This window comes from Teleopsis dalmanni, chromosome 2 (assembly GCF_002237135.1).
Source record: "Teleopsis dalmanni isolate 2A chromosome 2, ASM223713v2, whole genome shotgun sequence".
NCBI lineage: Eukaryota > Metazoa > Arthropoda > Insecta > Diptera > Diopsidae > Teleopsis > Teleopsis dalmanni.
The window spans coordinates 162,709,047-162,727,023 of NC_051847.1; the positions used below are offsets into that span (position 1 = coordinate 162,709,047).

The 17,977-nt window shown below is 29.2% G+C and overlaps 3 protein-coding genes across 3 annotated transcripts in view; 2 read left to right on the forward strand and 1 right to left on the reverse strand.

The window, feature by feature from the left end:
- The first annotated feature begins 6 nt into the window (after positions 1-6).
- LOC119678811 lies at positions 7-4,848 on the forward strand. Its single transcript, XM_038090872.1, has 7 exons — positions 7-2,265; positions 2,325-2,456; positions 2,520-3,488; positions 3,616-3,702; positions 3,756-3,925; positions 3,987-4,188; positions 4,258-4,848. Exons 1-7 carry the CDS (start codon positions 275-277, stop codon positions 4,481-4,483), a joined length of 3,777 nt encoding a protein of 1,258 aa, XP_037946800.1. The 5' UTR covers positions 7-274; the 3' UTR covers positions 4,484-4,848.
- Positions 4,849-7,136: 2,288 nt separating this feature from the next.
- LOC119678812 lies at positions 7,137-8,356 on the forward strand (the record flags this gene model as incomplete). The annotated part of the gene is given in 3 exon segments (XM_038090873.1): positions 7,137-7,275; positions 7,328-7,506; positions 7,566-8,356. Coding segments are annotated over 3 exon segments (1,014 nt in total). The 5' UTR covers positions 7,137-7,210.
- Positions 8,357-10,807: 2,451 nt separating this feature from the next.
- The window catches only part of LOC119676057 (uncharacterized protein K02A2.6-like), a 10,898-nt gene continuing 3,728 nt past the window's right edge, over positions 10,808-17,977 (reverse strand). Inside the window, exons 5-8 of the mRNA XM_038087281.1 lie at positions 13,495-13,630; positions 13,274-13,427; positions 13,022-13,211; positions 10,808-11,043 (exon numbers count right to left, since the gene is read on the reverse strand). Of these exons, the coding sequence (XP_037943209.1) occupies positions 10,860-11,043; positions 13,022-13,211; positions 13,274-13,427; positions 13,495-13,630 (664 nt within the window). The 3' untranslated portion in view covers positions 10,808-10,859. The remainder of the gene's footprint in view (positions 11,044-13,021; positions 13,212-13,273; positions 13,428-13,494; positions 13,631-17,977) is intronic.

Here is a 17,977-nt window from a genome sequence, read left to right on the forward strand (position 1 = left end):
TGCTATCGATATTATAGATGAACCAATAGTTAGTAAAATAGCACTTAAAAGCGGAAGTTTAATAACACGCAAGACATTTAAAAGTAATTTACGAGGAGGAACTCCAGCCAGTAATAAAAAACAGCGATATCAGAAAAAGCAGGAGGAAATACAAGATGATGAAAATGAAAATATTAGGCCTGCAGACATAAAAACTGCATTTGATGAAGGAAATCCTCTTGAAAGTTTTACATCTAACTTAAGTCTTTCGTCACCAATTTTACCACCGGAATTAATGTGTTACAGAAAAATGAATTTAAAGCAGTTAAATAGTAATTTCGAGAGCGGCAAAATAACTTTAAAATGTAGAAATCCTGTAGAACAAAACTCGTTGAAACAAGTTGGAAGAAAACTCTTTTCTCCTCTCAAACAAGAGTCTGATTCAATGAAAATCACTGAAAATGAAATGATATCACCCATAAAACAAAATACTAATGATCGCAGTGTACCAGCTCAAAAATGTCAAAAAGTGAAAAATTCTTTATTAGATTTAAATGAAAAAACAAAGCAAGAAGAGAATTTCTGCGAGCTTAGCATGTTTGATGTTGACGACGCGGACGTTGCTATGAAGACTTTAAATGAGAACCAAGGTCATCTACAGTTAACAGTAAATAAAGAAGAACGTGTAATGGAAAATATAAGTTGTGAAGATAATTGTGAAGATGAGATGGATATATGTTATGTTAGGAGTCCAACTACTCAGCGTGAGATTAATAAGGAATCTGCCAATGCACTGAAACATATGTTTGTTACTGAAAAAAAAGATGATTTGTCACAAAGTTTTGATTCCTTACAAATAGATAACTCCATGAAACTGCTAAATAAACAAAAGTTTACACCTGAAGATGATACTAAAAAAGATTTTAAAAATAATAACAGTTATAAGCAACAATTATTGAAAACAAAAGAGGAGACTGAAACTAAACAAAGAAAAACCATACATTTTTCAGATCAAATCAGCTTGGATGATCAGATTGAGCCATTTAGTGAGACGCAATATTTATTAGGAAACTTTTGTGAAAAATTGCATTCTCCGAATCAACTCCAACAGCGGCACACAATTTTTTTTAAAGATGGACTGAATTTAGAGTTTGAATCAAATCAAAGAAATAATGAGAAAAATAATTCGAAAAGAGCAGAAGTAATGCCAATGCTAAGTGAAACACAATACTTACTTGAAGATATAAATGATATAGATACAGAATTTTCTCCAATTAACTGTAAACCAAACAAAGTCACCAAAGCATTGGAAGAGAAAACTATTTGTTTTACAAAAGAGTCGAATATAGAAATTGGAAATGATAAAGATTCAGTCGTGAAACATCATTCTTCAGATATAAAAGAAGAATCATTTATAATGAATATTCAGTCTCCCACTGAATCCAAAGAAATATTAGTAAATAATATGAAAGATAAATTTAAAAATAATTTGAAGAATACCCCTAAAAGGCAAACAATGTTTTTTTTGGAAAATTCCAGTTTAGATATGGAAGATGTTATAAGTGATAATAAAAAATGTCGGTCATCTAAAGCTGTAGCCTTTCTTCCCCATAAAACACAAATTTTAGAAGATAGTATAGATGAGGCTCAAACCGCAACCCCTCCCATAGAAGTATTAAGCTTATCCAAAAACAAAGTCAAACGTAAGACTATTATTTTTGCAGATGAAGCTATTGAGAATACTAAAAATATTTTAAATAAAAGGGATGATTATATATTACCAAAAAACTCTATAAAATTAAAGATGCCAAAGGTTTTTTCGATTGAAACACCACATAAGTCACTTATTGAATTTGAAGATATAGAAAAGGAATGTGCTGAAGATATATCATACGTATGCATGCAACAAGAGGAATCCAGTAAAATGGTGCAATGTAATAAAATTATGACCAAACGACAAACAACTTATGAAAATACAGAACTAGAAGTTTCAGGTTTACAACTAATTAATAATTTTGAAGTTACTTCTTTACCTGCTACCAGTCCGGTTGTACTTAAGAAACGCTTTACTGAATGTATAACACCCAATTTTCCAAATCCTAAAAAACGTCAAACCATGTTATTTCATGACAATATGGATATTGACGGTGATACAACAACTGAAAGTAATACGATTCCAAATTCTACTAGAAGAAATACTGTTGTTTTCAATAAGGATATTTCTATGAATGATGATGTTCATAATAAAAGTGATGAAAATAAGAATACAAAGACTGCAATTGAAGGGTAATAAAAATTTTACATATATATACCTTTTTTTAAATTAAAACAGTTTATTTTTTTAGTTTAAACATAACTTCATTTGAATTAAAGAGTGAATCTGACAAATTAGGTTCTGTAAGCAAGAAAAGCGTGGAAACTCCATTGCAGAATGACTGTAATCAACAAGAGTGTATTGTGCTGTCTTCTCCTAGTTGGTAAGTAAAATCAATTTACGACTGATTAATGACAAATTACTATAATAATTTTAATTTAACTAGGTTGTGTATATCAAATACAACTGATGCAAATGCATCGAATGAGAGTTTAGTAAATGATGAATTGGTGGAAGAAATACCAGAAAAAAGCTTAACATTTGAAGATGAGACAATGGGTTGTAAATCTTTAGACGTCACTATGGAAAACGTTATTGCAAATGAATCAAACTTCACACCAACAGCAAAATTAAAGTCACGTATTCCGATTCCTGTTAATAGTGAAGTGAAAAATAATTCCATTGGGTTAACTTCGCTGACTACAAATTGTGAAAAAACTTACACAAACTCTTCTCTTGCTCCTATTGAAATTGCACGAAAAACAAACATTCAAAGAAAAGACAGTATATTTGAGTTATTAGAAAATGATACTATATTGCTTGAAGACACTAAAATGCCAGAAGATAATTTAATATTGGAAGAGAATGCTATCACAATCACTGATGTATCTCAATACCCATTAAGGCGTACCAATATTGATAATATAACAGTTTGTGATTCAGAAATTGTAGATAAAATACATTTGAGTCTTGTAGATACATATCTCGATGACATAACAAATAATAAAGAGAATAAGAGCGTAAACACTGAAGACGTAAAATTAAAAAATATTGATGACAAGAATTGTGATTTAGAAAGCAGAAATAATCATGTTTCAATAAAGAGAAGATCTGTTTGTCGAAAATGTAGAAATTGTCATGAGACTATGGTCAGCGATACAACCACGTTGGCGGTATCATTTGAGTTACCCGAATTTCTTCCCCTGCCAACAATGGAACGTTTAAAAAAACTAAGGTCCACCAAGCGTCCAACAATTGATGATATGGTAGAATATAATCGTAGAATGTCACTTAATGACTCTTTTGATATTGAACATTTATCGGCAATTGATGTTGATGTGGATGAGGAAGAGGAGGCCAACTATGTGGATGAAGCAGATGAAATAATCAAAGCATACGAGAACAAGATGGAAAGGTAATTCATAATTCGATCTACACAATTTAAGTAAATTGCTTTTACTTATGCTTATTATATTTATTTTTATTTATTTTTTAATATTTATTTATTAGTTGCTTGTAATTTGAAAGTTTTAACTTTTTAGTGCCAGACAGGAGTATCTTCAACTTAAAGCTGAAAGATTAATGAAAGATCGTCGGTCGTTTGTTGAACGTTTGGATGATAAACTAAAGTAAATTTTGAAATATCTAAAATATATTGAATTAAAATTTTTTTTTTTTGCAGCGAAATTGCAAAAGATTGGATATTTAATTATCAAAATCTTAATTTATATCAATTTAATCACAAAAAAGTAACAATTTTTTGCTTGGAGGTAGCATATAATGAAACCAATTTGAGTCGTGGCATTGAGATTGAATCAATTAAAGTTAAAGACAATAATTTTTGGCCAAAAAGTAATAAAGTTAATCCTTAATAATGTAGTAACATAAATATGTATATCTTTTTTTATGTCAGAAAATTGGTTACCTATAGACTATGTCATCAACTTTCAACTAAAGCTGGAACTACCATATGATTTACGCAATTGGTGCAAGAGTCATGAGGAAATGATCATATTAAATATGTTGGTAAAAGTCGATGATGTGTGTCAAGATATTTCAAAAATGATTCGGAAATTGTGGTATATTCTTTTTACCCAAAATGCTAATCTTATCAGGTAATCCTTCTGCAATAAGTTATGTAAGTTTTCTGTAATTAATTTTTAAAATTGGTTTTTTCCTTTCAGAGATGATAATAAAATTTGTGTAGAGAAAATATTAAGAAGAGTAGAAGCGTACAAAGTACAAAAGTCTAAATTTCTTATAGAAATTACTAATCTAAGAAAACTGTGTTTTAGAGATATTGTATATCCGCCACTACACATGTTTCATGAAGAAATTCAATCATTACCTTGCGGATTGGATTTTTTGAATGCATTTCTTGAGAATCCTGCTGAATTTAAACGGACTTAGGATTTTAAACTTAAATTTTTGTTAATTAGTTTGTTTTTTTCTTATTTTATTGTTTTATTTTTACCTAAAATTGCGTCGATGTTGTATAGTCCTTTTGTCATCTTTATAGCTTTTGTGCATCCATAGCAACAATTTTGATTGTTATTTTTATTGTAATTTAATTGTAAAAGTTAATTCATTTTATCGATTTGCATAAAGAATACATAAATTTAAAATGGAATATTGAAAAATGAATAAATTCAATTCACCAAGCTCCAATAATAGTGGAGCTTCTTCCGAAACCAGTGAATCACAAAGTGTTGAGGATGCTAATGCAAGTGCTGGTGTCACAACTGATGCAATAAGTACAACTGCAACAAAATTAAGCAATCGGTAATTTATTGTATTATATAATCATTTTATAATTATTTTATTTTTATAGTGATTTTTTAAACTTTTCTAATTATTTTAACTAAAATAATATACAGTGCGAACTGCATCCAAATAATAACTAATGTGTAAAGAAGATATATACTATATAAAAAGTTTTAATTTTGAAGTTAAAAAAAAGATATGTAGATTTTAATAATTAAATTTTTTTAAAATAAAACTTCGTTTATGAACAGTTAAAAAATGTTTATTTTTTAATTTGTGTTTAGTAAAATAAAAATTATTTTAACTCCGAGAATACATGTACATACAATTTTTAATAAATTTATGTTAGATATTTATATTATTATATTAAATACGTTAATAGTGTCTAGTGTAAACTATTAAAACATATATAAAAATTAAAATATGTTATAATTTTTTAATGTATTATATTTAATTAAGTCAATGTACCCAAAGTTCTGAAGTTTTCTTAATTTCTACCCCGTTGTGGGTTATTTAATAAAAAGTAAAAAATATAATAGGTTTTAAGCTGCATATATCTTGAAAATATTTACTTTAAACAGCATAGAAAAAGCTTAAAATAAACTATATAAATATATTTTATATATAATAATAATAGATATATAATGTATATCTGAGAAACTTGAAAGTTTTGTGAATCTGTATTATGTCAACCTATATGTGTTTTATACATTTGATGTCGTATGTAAATTCGCTTTTCGTATAAATAAATGTTTCTTTTAAAAATTTATATTAAATTAATTTTTAACGCTCATTTTGACGAAACAAACTATTGTTTTCAATAGAGAGGTATTTCGAACAGTATTAAATTATAACAATAAAATTTAATTAATTAATTAATTGAATTTTTGGCTGATCATATAGCTGTTTCGAGTATTACCAAATATCCATCATCGGTGATACTGAAATTAATTCTTATATTTAATTATTCGTAAATAAATAAGTACGACTTTGAGTCAGTTGTCTAATGAACACTGACTCTGAGCTTCAAATTTGGCAGGGCACGAGCTTAACCGTTTGTGTTTGCAGTCTCAAAATGAATGTTTAAATTTATACAATTTAAATATTATATATATATTAATATTTAAAATAATAAATTTAATAATATTTAAATATTATACATGTATACATTTTTTTTCTGGTAAGGAGATGAAATGCTTTATGCATCATCAGACCGAACGTCGTCGGAATGGTGTGCACGTCTCCCTAACAGTAATTTGTAGTATATGGACTAAAACACCCCCTCTTCGGCGAGACTTGTTCTCGCTCGAAACCGCTTTCGCATTACTTTGAGGAGGGTCTCTTTTATATTGGCATTTCAAGCCATGCTCTCGTGATTTTCGATCTGCCTCCAAAACTTCACTTTTTCGGCGCACTTTTCTTGGTGTCTGCACTATTTATTAGCTTAGTTTCAGGTTTTCCTTCTAGGTCTAATTGTTTCGTTTTGAGGACTTGAATCACACATGGCTCTGTCGTTCGCCAGCTGTCTGGGATCGCCAGCTCTCTGTGTTCGCTCTAATCTTTTCTATTTTTGGAATATATATTATTATTTATTAGCCTAGTTTCTGCTTCTCCTTTCTGGGTCTAATTTCTTCGTTTGGAGGATTTGAATCACATATGACTCTATCGTTTACCAGTTCTCTGGATTCCCTCTAATTTTTTCCGCTATATTTTTGGGATTTATTGACTCACTCTGGGTTATCTCTTCTCTAATTCTAAACCACCTATTACAGTAAAATATTATGTTATTTTTGGCTTTTAAAATTTTTAATGCAATAAAACAGACATCAGAAATTATATATTAACAAACATATCAGTTTAGATATGTTGAAGATAATGTATTAATCTATGCTCGCCAATTTCAAAAACATATATATCTTTTATTAGTTTTTAATTTAGTCAGTGGATTTAAGACCATTTGTATCCATAGTTGATTAACTGCAAAACTGAAATGACTGATATGAGTTCACTACCCTATCGATTACAAACAATCTCTAAGGATACCAGTTAGAGTTGAACCTCTTTGTGGATTTTGTGGTAGCCATTTTTGTAAATTTAACGATTGTTTAAAGCACTTTATCTCTTTTAAAACGTGTTATTAGATTAGCGCTTAGTGGGCTTTGAACCCCAGTGTCGTACTTCAAGTCCACATGCACTGTGTTATCTCGGTACGGTCAACATTTTGTTTAAATTTTGTGTATTTTTAGATATAAAGAATTAAAAGCTTAATTTTTTTTATATATATTGAATTAAAGAACATCAAAAGGTTCGAAACGCACAAAAGATTCGACGTCAGACAAAGAGACCGAGAGACCACCCTGGCGTGCAGTTAGCATGTCTACTTTACCCAAACCTGATAAAAACGCAATTTTAAGAGCTAAACTTTTGGATGCTTCAAGGTATACCATATTTATTTAATTAAAATGCTCAGTTAATAACTTTCTGCTTTAGACGTTTAAGGGCTGGTAAAACGACTGTTGCTATTCAAGCTGACATTACTCCGACTAAATTAATGAAAGAAGTCAATTTAGGTACACAGGTGGACTTAATACTCTATAAGGATGTAGGAATTTTAACTGATGGCTCGTACACAATTAAAAAGGATTTCTCCGATTCTGATACAGATCAATGTAATAATTATAACATAATGATAAAATTTGTTTGGAAATTATTTATATTTTTATTTCAGTTATTCTTACATATTCAGTTGCACAAATGACAGATGGGATTATATTTGCAAATGCTTCAACTCAAACTTTATTGCCTAAAGTGAGCGGTGATGATTTCATGAAGGCGTATTACTCTGACAACTGCAGTACCGATTCTGAAGATTTTGATGAAGTAGAAAAAAAGCTTTTGGAACAAATAAGAAAAATCCGTGCAGTTAATCACAAATCTTATCAAGAGAAAATTGAGAATATCAATGAATCAAATGACATATCACCAACTGAAACAGTTATTGCTGATGAAGTATCCATAAGAAATCCAAACTCAAATAACGTAATAGAAGATGATAGTTCAGTTAAGAGAATGACAGGATATTTGTTGAATAAACCAACATTTGACTACTGGGATTTTGATTACGATGGATATGATAAAAATTCTATATATCAATCATATACCATTGAATCAAGAAAACCTTGGAAAAGCTTCTTACCAGCAGAATTGTACTTACGCAGAAGTTTATATGGAAAACAACAATTTTCTTGGGGTATATTTCTTTCGGCTGTGGATGAACTTTTGGAAGAATCTAATCGCTTGGTAGATATTTTAGAAAGTCATAGCAGAAAAAAGATTAATAAAGATTTTGATAAAAATGATGAAGTGCAGAATTTAAGAATATCAATGCCATCAAAACCTCTGCTACCATCAGTTCATTGGTTACCAATTATTGATGAACAAGAGAAAGAACTAAAGCAGTTACTAGACAAATTTAACAAGGGGAAAGACAAAAAATGATTTCTTTAATCTTATTAACTATAAGAACTACAAGAACTGAGAATGGGTATTAATTTTGAACATCTTCACATATTCCGTAGAAATTTATATACAGAAGACGATGTTATCTGATGGCAGTTAAATGCCAACAATAAGCTAATGAATAATTTTGCAACTTTTGAATAAAACACTAATATTATATCATTTAATTCATATTTGAACAATTAAAATAGAAAAAAATTGTAATATTACAATAAAAATTAAAAAAAAAAAAATTAAAACTAAATTAAAATGTTAAGTTTTTATGTATATAAGCGAAGTAGAATGTTAAATAAAAGAAAGAAAGTCAAATGAATGAGATTGGTATCGAAAAGTAATAAAATTGGATTATATATAATATTTGATGATATTGGAAAGCGAATGTAATTAGCTTTGATTGGAGGTCAACAGTAAAGGTTCTTTGTGGATAGATCCTACTACACAAATACAAAGAGCCTTGCGTTGTGATTTTGTGCTACCACCTGTTTTTTCAATTTTAAATATTTTAAGAACTTAATTGATATATGGACTAGAATAAGGACCAATAATTCTATCTAACATCAATTATGTAAATAATGTCATAAAATTTGTTTATAAGACTTCTTTCGTTAGATTGAATGGTTGGTTGGTTTTATATAGAAATTCCATTTCTATGTTAGTGGTGCTCTTTTTCATCACACATCCGGAGATAAGGTTGTGGAGAAAGATTTTTTATTTAAAACTAATAAGAATGGTTTATAAAAAATGACATTTCTAGCTTGGACATATGCATGTAGCTTGTATAGTGTATTTGTTCTTGGAGAATCCTGTTTGGTTTACCTTTCTCACGAATAGTAAAATTCCAATCTGAGCTATGAATGAAACGTGGTACTCAGTGATAAACGTCTAATGAACATTAGGAATTTAGAATTTGTACAACTTGCGCTTAATGATTAGAACAGTAATTTTAATTTGGAATAAGGCTTTCAGGAAAATAATTTATTATTATATCTAGAAGATCTTTAAAGTCGAACTACTAAATCTTACCTCAAAAATATTGTCAATATTGTCAATCAACTTCCGACAAAGTAGAAATAATGACATAGTTTGCTCTAAAGTAAAGAATCGTAGAAAAAATCGTAGGTATTAAAATAAAAAGAACATATGTACATATATATAAGTACGATTTGCGATAAATAAAATCTTGTAAGAAATAATGTCTGAGCTATAACACTTGGTCTCGATCAAGAAAAAATACTATTTTAATTGTAATGAATTTTGAAAATATCAGGCTTGATTTTGTGAGTATAAGAAAATGTTTATAAAAGAATGAATAAAGTTTAATATATTAAACTTTAATAATAAAGTTGGATCCTTCTTCGTTCTTCTATTCTCGAATGACGTTATTGAGTTAAAGCTGGAGTGGCTTCCGTTCGCATAAGTACATCTCTTGTTAATGCAAGCAGCTCATTTAGCTTCAGGTTGTCTGCCAAGTCATTACCAACTCAATGGTTTCCCAAGACGGTCTTCGTCCTACTTGCCAGTGTTGGACATTAGCACAATATAACAATATATGCACCGCTGTCTCCTTTTCTTCTAAACATAGTCTGCAAGTGTCTTCCTCAGCAAGAATTACCTTTTTGATTCGATACTTGAAGTTGCATGTGCAGTAATTAGTGTGGTCAGCCAGCTTAGAGTGCTCCGCGGATAGCTAAGTACTTTTATCGCTTCCCTGACTCACGGTTTAGGCAACATGATATGCCTACAAGTATGCCTACAAGTGTTAAACTCTCTTCATCTATTGAGATAAAGTGAGGTTATCCATTTATAGACATAGGCTGTCATCATGTTGTAACCCAATGGTATTCTGAGTTCTGGGCCGTAGAAGTTATGGCTTGATCCTTGCTTTGAAAGTTCATCTGCCTTCTCGTTTTGCTCAATACCGATGTGTCCCTTAACCCACATGACCGTTACTTCATTTCCATGAGCACATTCTATGAGCTTGGTTACACATTCTTGAACAAAGCTGTTAGCTATGCATGTCTTTTGAATGCTTTTGATATACATTAAATAATCAAAATATGAAATAATTCATGGTAACAGATTTGTGAATCGATCACTATATAGGTCTTACAATTAAATTACTTAAACTTATATTATTACTGTCTGTCTGAGGAGTCTTCAGAGCATAGTCGTAGTTCTTTATATAATTTTAAGTCTAAATTATTAGATATTATAACACTGAAGGTATTTAAATACTGAGTAAAGAAAAGTATTTCTTCTGAGTATTTTATGCAGAGACCTTAAGGTATATTCTACAATCAAATCTGAAGAAGAAGACATGTATATTATATTAGTACAAGGCACAAAACAATAAAATTATTTTATTAGTTTTTATTTCATCTTAATAAATTATACAATACAATATATAAGAAATATTATTAGTTCATTAAAATTAAAATTGTATTATTCTGAATACTTTCGTTAGTAAATCCATAATGAGTTTATATGGAGAAATTGCTTTTTATTATGAAGCTGATTTATCTGCTGCTTTCTTCGGTAGAAGTTTCATGAGGACTTGCGTTGCAGTTTTACTATCAAGTGGGCACGATGGATAGACTTCTTCGCATACTTTACCGTTAACCTGTTTTCCATGTTCCAATGCTTCTTTGATGGCAGTACCATCCAATAGGTAATCAACTAAAGAATTTCTAGAAAAATAAAATGACCAATTAAATCAACTTTAATAAGTTTAAAAAAACAATCAATTAAACTAAAACTGTTTACATTTTAAAATATTTTATTTAGAATAAAATCCATTTATAGAAAATCCATTTTATATAAAAAAATGGATGACTAATTTGGAAATAGAGAAGAGATGCAGACATTTTTAATAGAAGCTGTTATGTTGAAATTAAATAGAAAATTGCTTCATTAAAATTTCTGGTTTAAACAAATTATAGACAGGTATAATATTAAGTGTTGAAGAAGAAGAAGTTTATTTTTAATATTTGCTATTATAAATAGAAATTAAAAAAAATTTGTTTAATAACAAATTTTTTTTTAAAAATTATTGAGAAATTGTAAATAAATTATAGTCGGTAAGATTAGGTTATTTTCAGACTGCAATTTGGAATATTAATTCTAATGATACCAATAACTACTGTGACTATTATTAATTAATATAATTAATATAATTTGTGATCTATTGAAGGACCACAAATTGCTAAAAAAAAAACTGCTGTTATAAATATATGTCCGAGAAATGTGGTCTGACGAAATAAACCCATCACCTCTGAAGTAATGTATTACGTTTATGTATTGTACGTTGTGCGATTTTAGTATATAGAATATTTATAGAAAAATTGAGGAATTGCGGTTTGAATTAAGGCTAAGTAAGTAAAATATAAATCGAAAATCACAAAAATAAATATTTTTACCGGATCGAAAAGTTTAAGCGATTTTAAAAACATACAGCGGTTTATTTCGGTACTGCAAAACTATAGTTCGGTACATGTTGGTTAAACTTAAATTAAATCTAAACTATGTTTTTTTAAAACAATTTATTTATAAAAAAAAATGATTTGTAGTTTAACACAAAAATTTTCACTTAAAACTGTAGCATTACCGGAGCAATAATCGAAACCTTTCCGAAAAATGTAGCGCTTTATATCGACTCAATACAGTTCGGTATCTTTCATGAAGAAAAAAACTTGTAATCTAGGCAAAAAATATTCACTCTGAACTAAAACGGAAAAAGCCGATATTTTTGCCAGAGCGAAAACTTGAACCGAAATCGAACCGGTTTATTCTATAGATTGTAATTGCACTAGAACAAAATAAGGAGGGATTTCCTGGTTTTAATTAATATTACTTTGATATATACTTTATTATTTATTTATTTGTGAGTTAACATTAAAATAAATTTTAAAAGTTAACTAAGAGTAAGGTATATATCCTGACTTTGGTATATATATTTTTTGAAAATTTATTTAATTTTTATACTAACATATATAACTCTAAGTCACTAGATGTAGTATGAATTACTAAAGGCTACAACCTCAGTTCAATTGTGATAGCAAAGTGTTACCGCTCGAATTTAAAGATTAGAATTCAACGGATGTGTACGTCATTAACATTTTGAATGAATCAATTACACATACATACAGACATATACATATATATAATAGAAAGAAATCGAGGTGTAACGCTTTTGAAATATTTTTAATAAATAAATTTGGAATCCTCCAACTACGATAAACAAAACATTCGCCCACAAAAATTCTCTTTCTTTTGCCAGTTTTTGGTATTTAGTGGGTTTGGGAATATTTTTGTTTTTGAATTTTTCTACAAATTGTTTACGTGTGCGATCTATAATTATGCATAAGCACATATTTACAATCTTAATTTTTTTTTATTTGTTAAAAAAGATTTTTTTTAGCGAATAAAATAATTTTTTGAATATTCTAATTTACTTCAGCTAACATTTGAATTTATTCTGATAAAATAGATTTCTCAAGTTTATGTTGGCCTTTCGATATTTATAAGTTGGAAGTCATTTCCCTTCGAAAATTTATTTATAAAGTTCGTGCTAATATTGTTGTTAAATTAGCTTAATCAACTAAATTAGCTAAATCTAAACAACATCACCTGTTATTAAAATAAATGTTGACTCATGCATTTACTTACTCAGACAACATATGAATGAATTCATCCATTTGGTCTGAGACCCCCGTCTTCATGTTTTGTTCTGTTGTACGCACATAACTGCAGACAGCGCGTTGCATACAGCTCGTCGAATCGATATTATTTTGGCCCAGAATATCATCGATTTTGTTGATCATGTTGCCAACAGAAGACAAATCATTGTCGTTTTCACCTAGACGAAAAAAGTGTGTCTTTTACAAGTGAAATTGTTTTATTACTTGATGTAATTCCTACTTCTGCCGTATCCCGCGTAACCACCATGAAATGCACTTAAAAGTTTGGGTATTATTATAATAGCACCAATCCCAACCAGTGTGCCCAGTACAACGCCACCAAGATCTAATTTAATTGGATTATACGCAGACAGGCCTGTACTTCCTGGGTAGCCCTATTTGATTTATGCGTTTATGTGTTTAAAATTAAATTTCAATTTAAAATTTAATTATAAAATATACCTGAATCGTTCCATAGCCGGTGGTGTAACCAAGACGTTGCAATCTATCCTTTGTTGAGGCTGTGTCCTGTTCTATTTTTTCAGTTTTATTTTCATTATAATATGAGCGACGCCACTGAGGTTGATTGGAAAAGTCTCTGTAAGCATTTGAATGAATTCTTCAATCATATTTTTTAAAAGTATCTAATCTTATTATCAAATTATTAAAATAAAAATGAATGAAACGTGTTTAAAACAAATATTAATTGCAATTTAATTATTATAATTAAAGGCGGCAAAAGTATATAAAGGATAGATCGCTGAAATTGTTCGATTTTGTGATTAAGTACACTCATCCAGAACTGCAGTCTAGTAAATCAAAAGCAATATATATTCCTTCAGGAAGATAATCTGCGCTTCCAAGCCGACTTCCATAAAATCATCTGAATAACTTATTTCCACTGCATAATTGCAGTGAATCATCCAAGTGGTCACAGACATTAAAAGTAAAAGTGTACTAGATACTTTAGACACAGATACAGTTTAGACACTACATATGTGTGTGTGAAGGGTATTGTAACTTTTTATATTTTAAAGTTGATTTTATATTGTGGATTTTATATAAAATTAATCGAAGTTTTTTAACTTGTGTATGTGGTTATTACTGTATTGTACAGATGTTCAATATTAGGCGTAATATTTTCTTTCAGAGCTGTAAAAACACAACATTAAGTCTGGTTGAAACTAATTGGCATCACTTTTCAAATATGTTAAATGCTTTTTTTGACACAAGTTTTTTGTTGTGTATTTTTATAGAAAATATTAAAAATTGTAAACACTATAATTATTTAAAAATTAATTTAAATAAGAGAAAACAATACGAATATTAGAAAGGCATTGGTTGGTATTTTTATCTTATATATTTAAATTAATTTATATATTTATGTATTAGAATTTATTAGTAAATGTGAATATAATTCACAATAGAGAGATTTTTGAATTTGGCTGCACCAAAACTTAAAACTTAAGTGGATAAATTTTTGCGAGTAAAACCTAACTTTGTTGTTGCTTCATATGTTTTCTTTCGTAAGTTGTAAGTATATTTTTGCTACTCTGAAAGAAAAAATTACGGCTATTGTTGAATATACATGTACATATTTAGCTAAGTACTTGTTATATATTGCAACTATTTTTAGCGGACATGAAAATTTTGAGTTTCGATTGAGTATAGGTCCAGGAAGGATACCTGAATTAATTACATTACATTACATCTCATTACATTTTTATTATGCGGACTGACTATTAGATTCCATCTTTGAAATAGTATATGTGTGCTTTAAATTTATTAGTTCCAATGGTTTTTTTTCACTTTAAACTTGTCCTTATGAAAGTCGAAAAAACTTTAAGAATTTTTTATAATCAGGATTAAAAAGATAATATTGTTTAAACAACTTTTAGCTGTATTCAAGCAGTTTAAATAATAACAATTGTAATTCTTATAAACTCACTTTGAAGTTCCATCGTATTTAGGCACAGCCAGAACACTTTTAAACAAAATTAAACAGCTTAAGTAGATAATATATTTTAATTGTACAGTATTCATAGTTAGATTTTTATTTTAAAAGTTTCCTTTATTTATTGTTTTATGTCCTTGCTATTCAGTCCTTTTGAACAATTTTTATAAATAACACACCACTTTTTTTAAACACCAAAGTTGAACTGATGAAATTAAAGTCAGTTAAGCGCTTTATATACTATCAATTATCTTTAACTATCTCTCTTCTTACACAAAACTACAAATTTTTATTACAAGACTTAAAGATATTAATTTAAACGTTGCAGTTAATACAAATTATGAATTGTCAACTATTTGGAACCGACACATTAGGCATTTCATATATTTAAACACTCAATGAAAACGCATCAAGACGTACTCGAAAATTACGTTTCAACCATGCCTTGAGGAAGTCATTCTACCAAATCCATTCAAATTACATCGAAGGCAGCCACAAAATAGATAATCTCTCATGTTGAAACCAATTACTTAAAAAATAAAGGCAAAATAAATGAAATAACTTGTGGCAAATTATTGTCAAATTGCAAAATTACCTAATAATATGCAGGATTTTATAATAATGTGTAGACACAAGTACGTCCATATATATGGACTTATATGGGTGTTTAGATATCAACCAGCGAAGTCACGTACTTCTCCTCTCCTGCGAGAAATGCCAAAATGCCAAAACCACGCATGTGTGACGTCGCATTAACATCGCAATGTGCTGTGCGTATTGTACCTCTTATGTACCGCTTCTGTATGGCTTCGTAATTCTGTGAGGTTGCGTTTGCGGTGTCTTTGGCTCGTCATTATTGGAACTACCGGAGTGCATAATTTCGTTATTAAATTACTGATGTGTCGTTCCCGAAGCGAGCAAAATTATTTCACGATTTCCATTCAATTCGCTTTCGTAGAAAATGTAAGTGTCAGATTCACTTTTAATGAAAAATTACGTTAAACTTTTTAATATTTTCTAAAATTTACGCCTTCACACAGTTCTTACATTGAACCGATTTTATTATTTGTTTTTGTCGTAGTTAAGTTTTAGTGATAGAAAGTCAATAATTGATTTTTAGTCTAAATTTTAATCTAATTGTAATAATTTACAATAATTTTTAATAATTACATCTTCTTAGTCCTTGCATGATATAAAGAGGATAATATATGTGGTTGGAAAAAAAGTTTATTTTCTTTATAAAGTTAAGCTTTATGCAGAAACATGTTATTTATAAAATCATCTATATTTTTTGGTACTCGGTGTCTTATAAATATATTAGAGTCAAAAATAGTTATAAAGATATTGAAGAGACCGAGTCTCAATCCGATTGTTATAACCGATAGTCGCTATAAGCAGTAAAATAAATTAATATTATCTTAATGTTCATCAAAAAATGTAAATTTTATAAACTATTTATATTTACACATTCATAAAGGTCATAAAGGCATAGAGGGAAATGAGACAGTTGATGCTATTGGCGCAAAACTTTCAGAGGAACAAATGAGTGAAGTACGCAGACCTCTGAAACAAATACATAAACTTCTGGATGAGTACATGACAAAGAGAGCAAAGCTAAGGTGGCGGAACTTAACCACCTGTAGAACAGCTAGAATCATGTGTAGACACATATATGAAGAAAAGTACACTAAGGATGTTTTATCTTCTAATTGAAGAAACTGTACAACATTAATTGGTGTGTTGACAGGCCACTGTCTGGTTGCATCACATGGCCGAAAACTAAACCTAACTCACAGCGATGCTTGTAGGAAATGCAACGAGCCGAATGCAAAGGAAACTCTGGAGCATCGACTATGTAATTGCCCGGCTCTCTCGAGAACTTGACAAAAGTACTTGGAGGCTGTTAGTTTTACAGGACTGGAGCATATACCTGAGGTTTCTGTTGGAATCCTAATAAAATTTCTCGATTATTCGATTAATCAGATAACAACGAACTCTCCGTGGTTAAAAAAAATCGGATTTTTTGTAAATCCGGAGTCTTAGAATATCCGAATATGCAGTTTTTATTCGCAGGGATATTATTTGGAGACTTCGTGAGCAAAAGTTGAAGGGAGAGTTGTTGTTTTACGATTTTATGTGTTTCTGTATTTTACACAGAAAATTATATGTGTGCAATGTTTGGTTTATTAACGATTACGAACGGTACTAATTTCTATTGTCCTTTTTCATAATTAATTTTGGATTTTGAGTTCAGATAAAGAGACTATGCTTCCATATATGTTGGGTTCTTAACAAACCACTGTCTATCATTTCCATTTCCATTTCCATTTTTCTTTTATTTTGTAATAAAAGCTACCTATCATATATTTACTATTTATTTTCAGTTTGTGCCCTCTCTTCTATTCCACTTGTAGTTATCTATACATAATTAAATAATGACTTTATGCTGCAGAGATTTCAGGTTCTTGTTTTTTGTTATGCTGTAACGGCAATAATAGTATATTTTCTCTTTCTCCTTCCTGCTCTTCCTCCTTATGTAAGCACGATTAAATACGAATATGATTATAAATAAAAAAAAATTTATTTTGTGTATAGATATATATTATATTAATTGCTTGACGTCTCTAAAAATTATATATTTCTCTTCATATCTGTACATCTGTATTTGTCTTCATAATTCGAAAATCAAAATATTTTATAGTAAAGTAGGCTAACGCAAAAATCGTTTGATTTAATCTTTGGGTTTTAATAATGAATAATCTTTCAAGATGCTGTCAAATAATTCCTAAATTTCAGTTTTCATTTTTCCTGCAATTTTGATTAACACTTCTCTCCAGAACATGCCACCATTTTAAAATGCTCCATAATTTCAGATCAGGTGGTGTTGGTAGGCTCAGGTATGTGGACCACATGATTATTTTATATCAACACAATGTTAATTGATTTTTTTATAATACCTCTTAAAGTTCAAACTGCCCGAAAAAAATAAAA

What these genes read in the sequence shown, in the direction of transcription:
- LOC119678811 (XM_038090872.1), top strand. Translation starts at nt 275, where the DNA reads ATGTGTTACAGAAAAATGAATTTAAAGCAGTTAAATAGTAATTTCGAG. An exon ending in GTGCTGTCTTCTCCTAGTTG is followed by an intron (nt 2,457 to 2,519) that starts GTAAGTAAAATC and finishes TAATTTAACTAG; the next exon opens with GTTGTGTATATCAAATACAA. An exon ending in CAAAATGCTAATCTTATCAG is followed by an intron (nt 4,189 to 4,257) that starts GTAATCCTTCTG and finishes TTTTCCTTTCAG; the next exon opens with AGATGATAATAAAATTTGTG.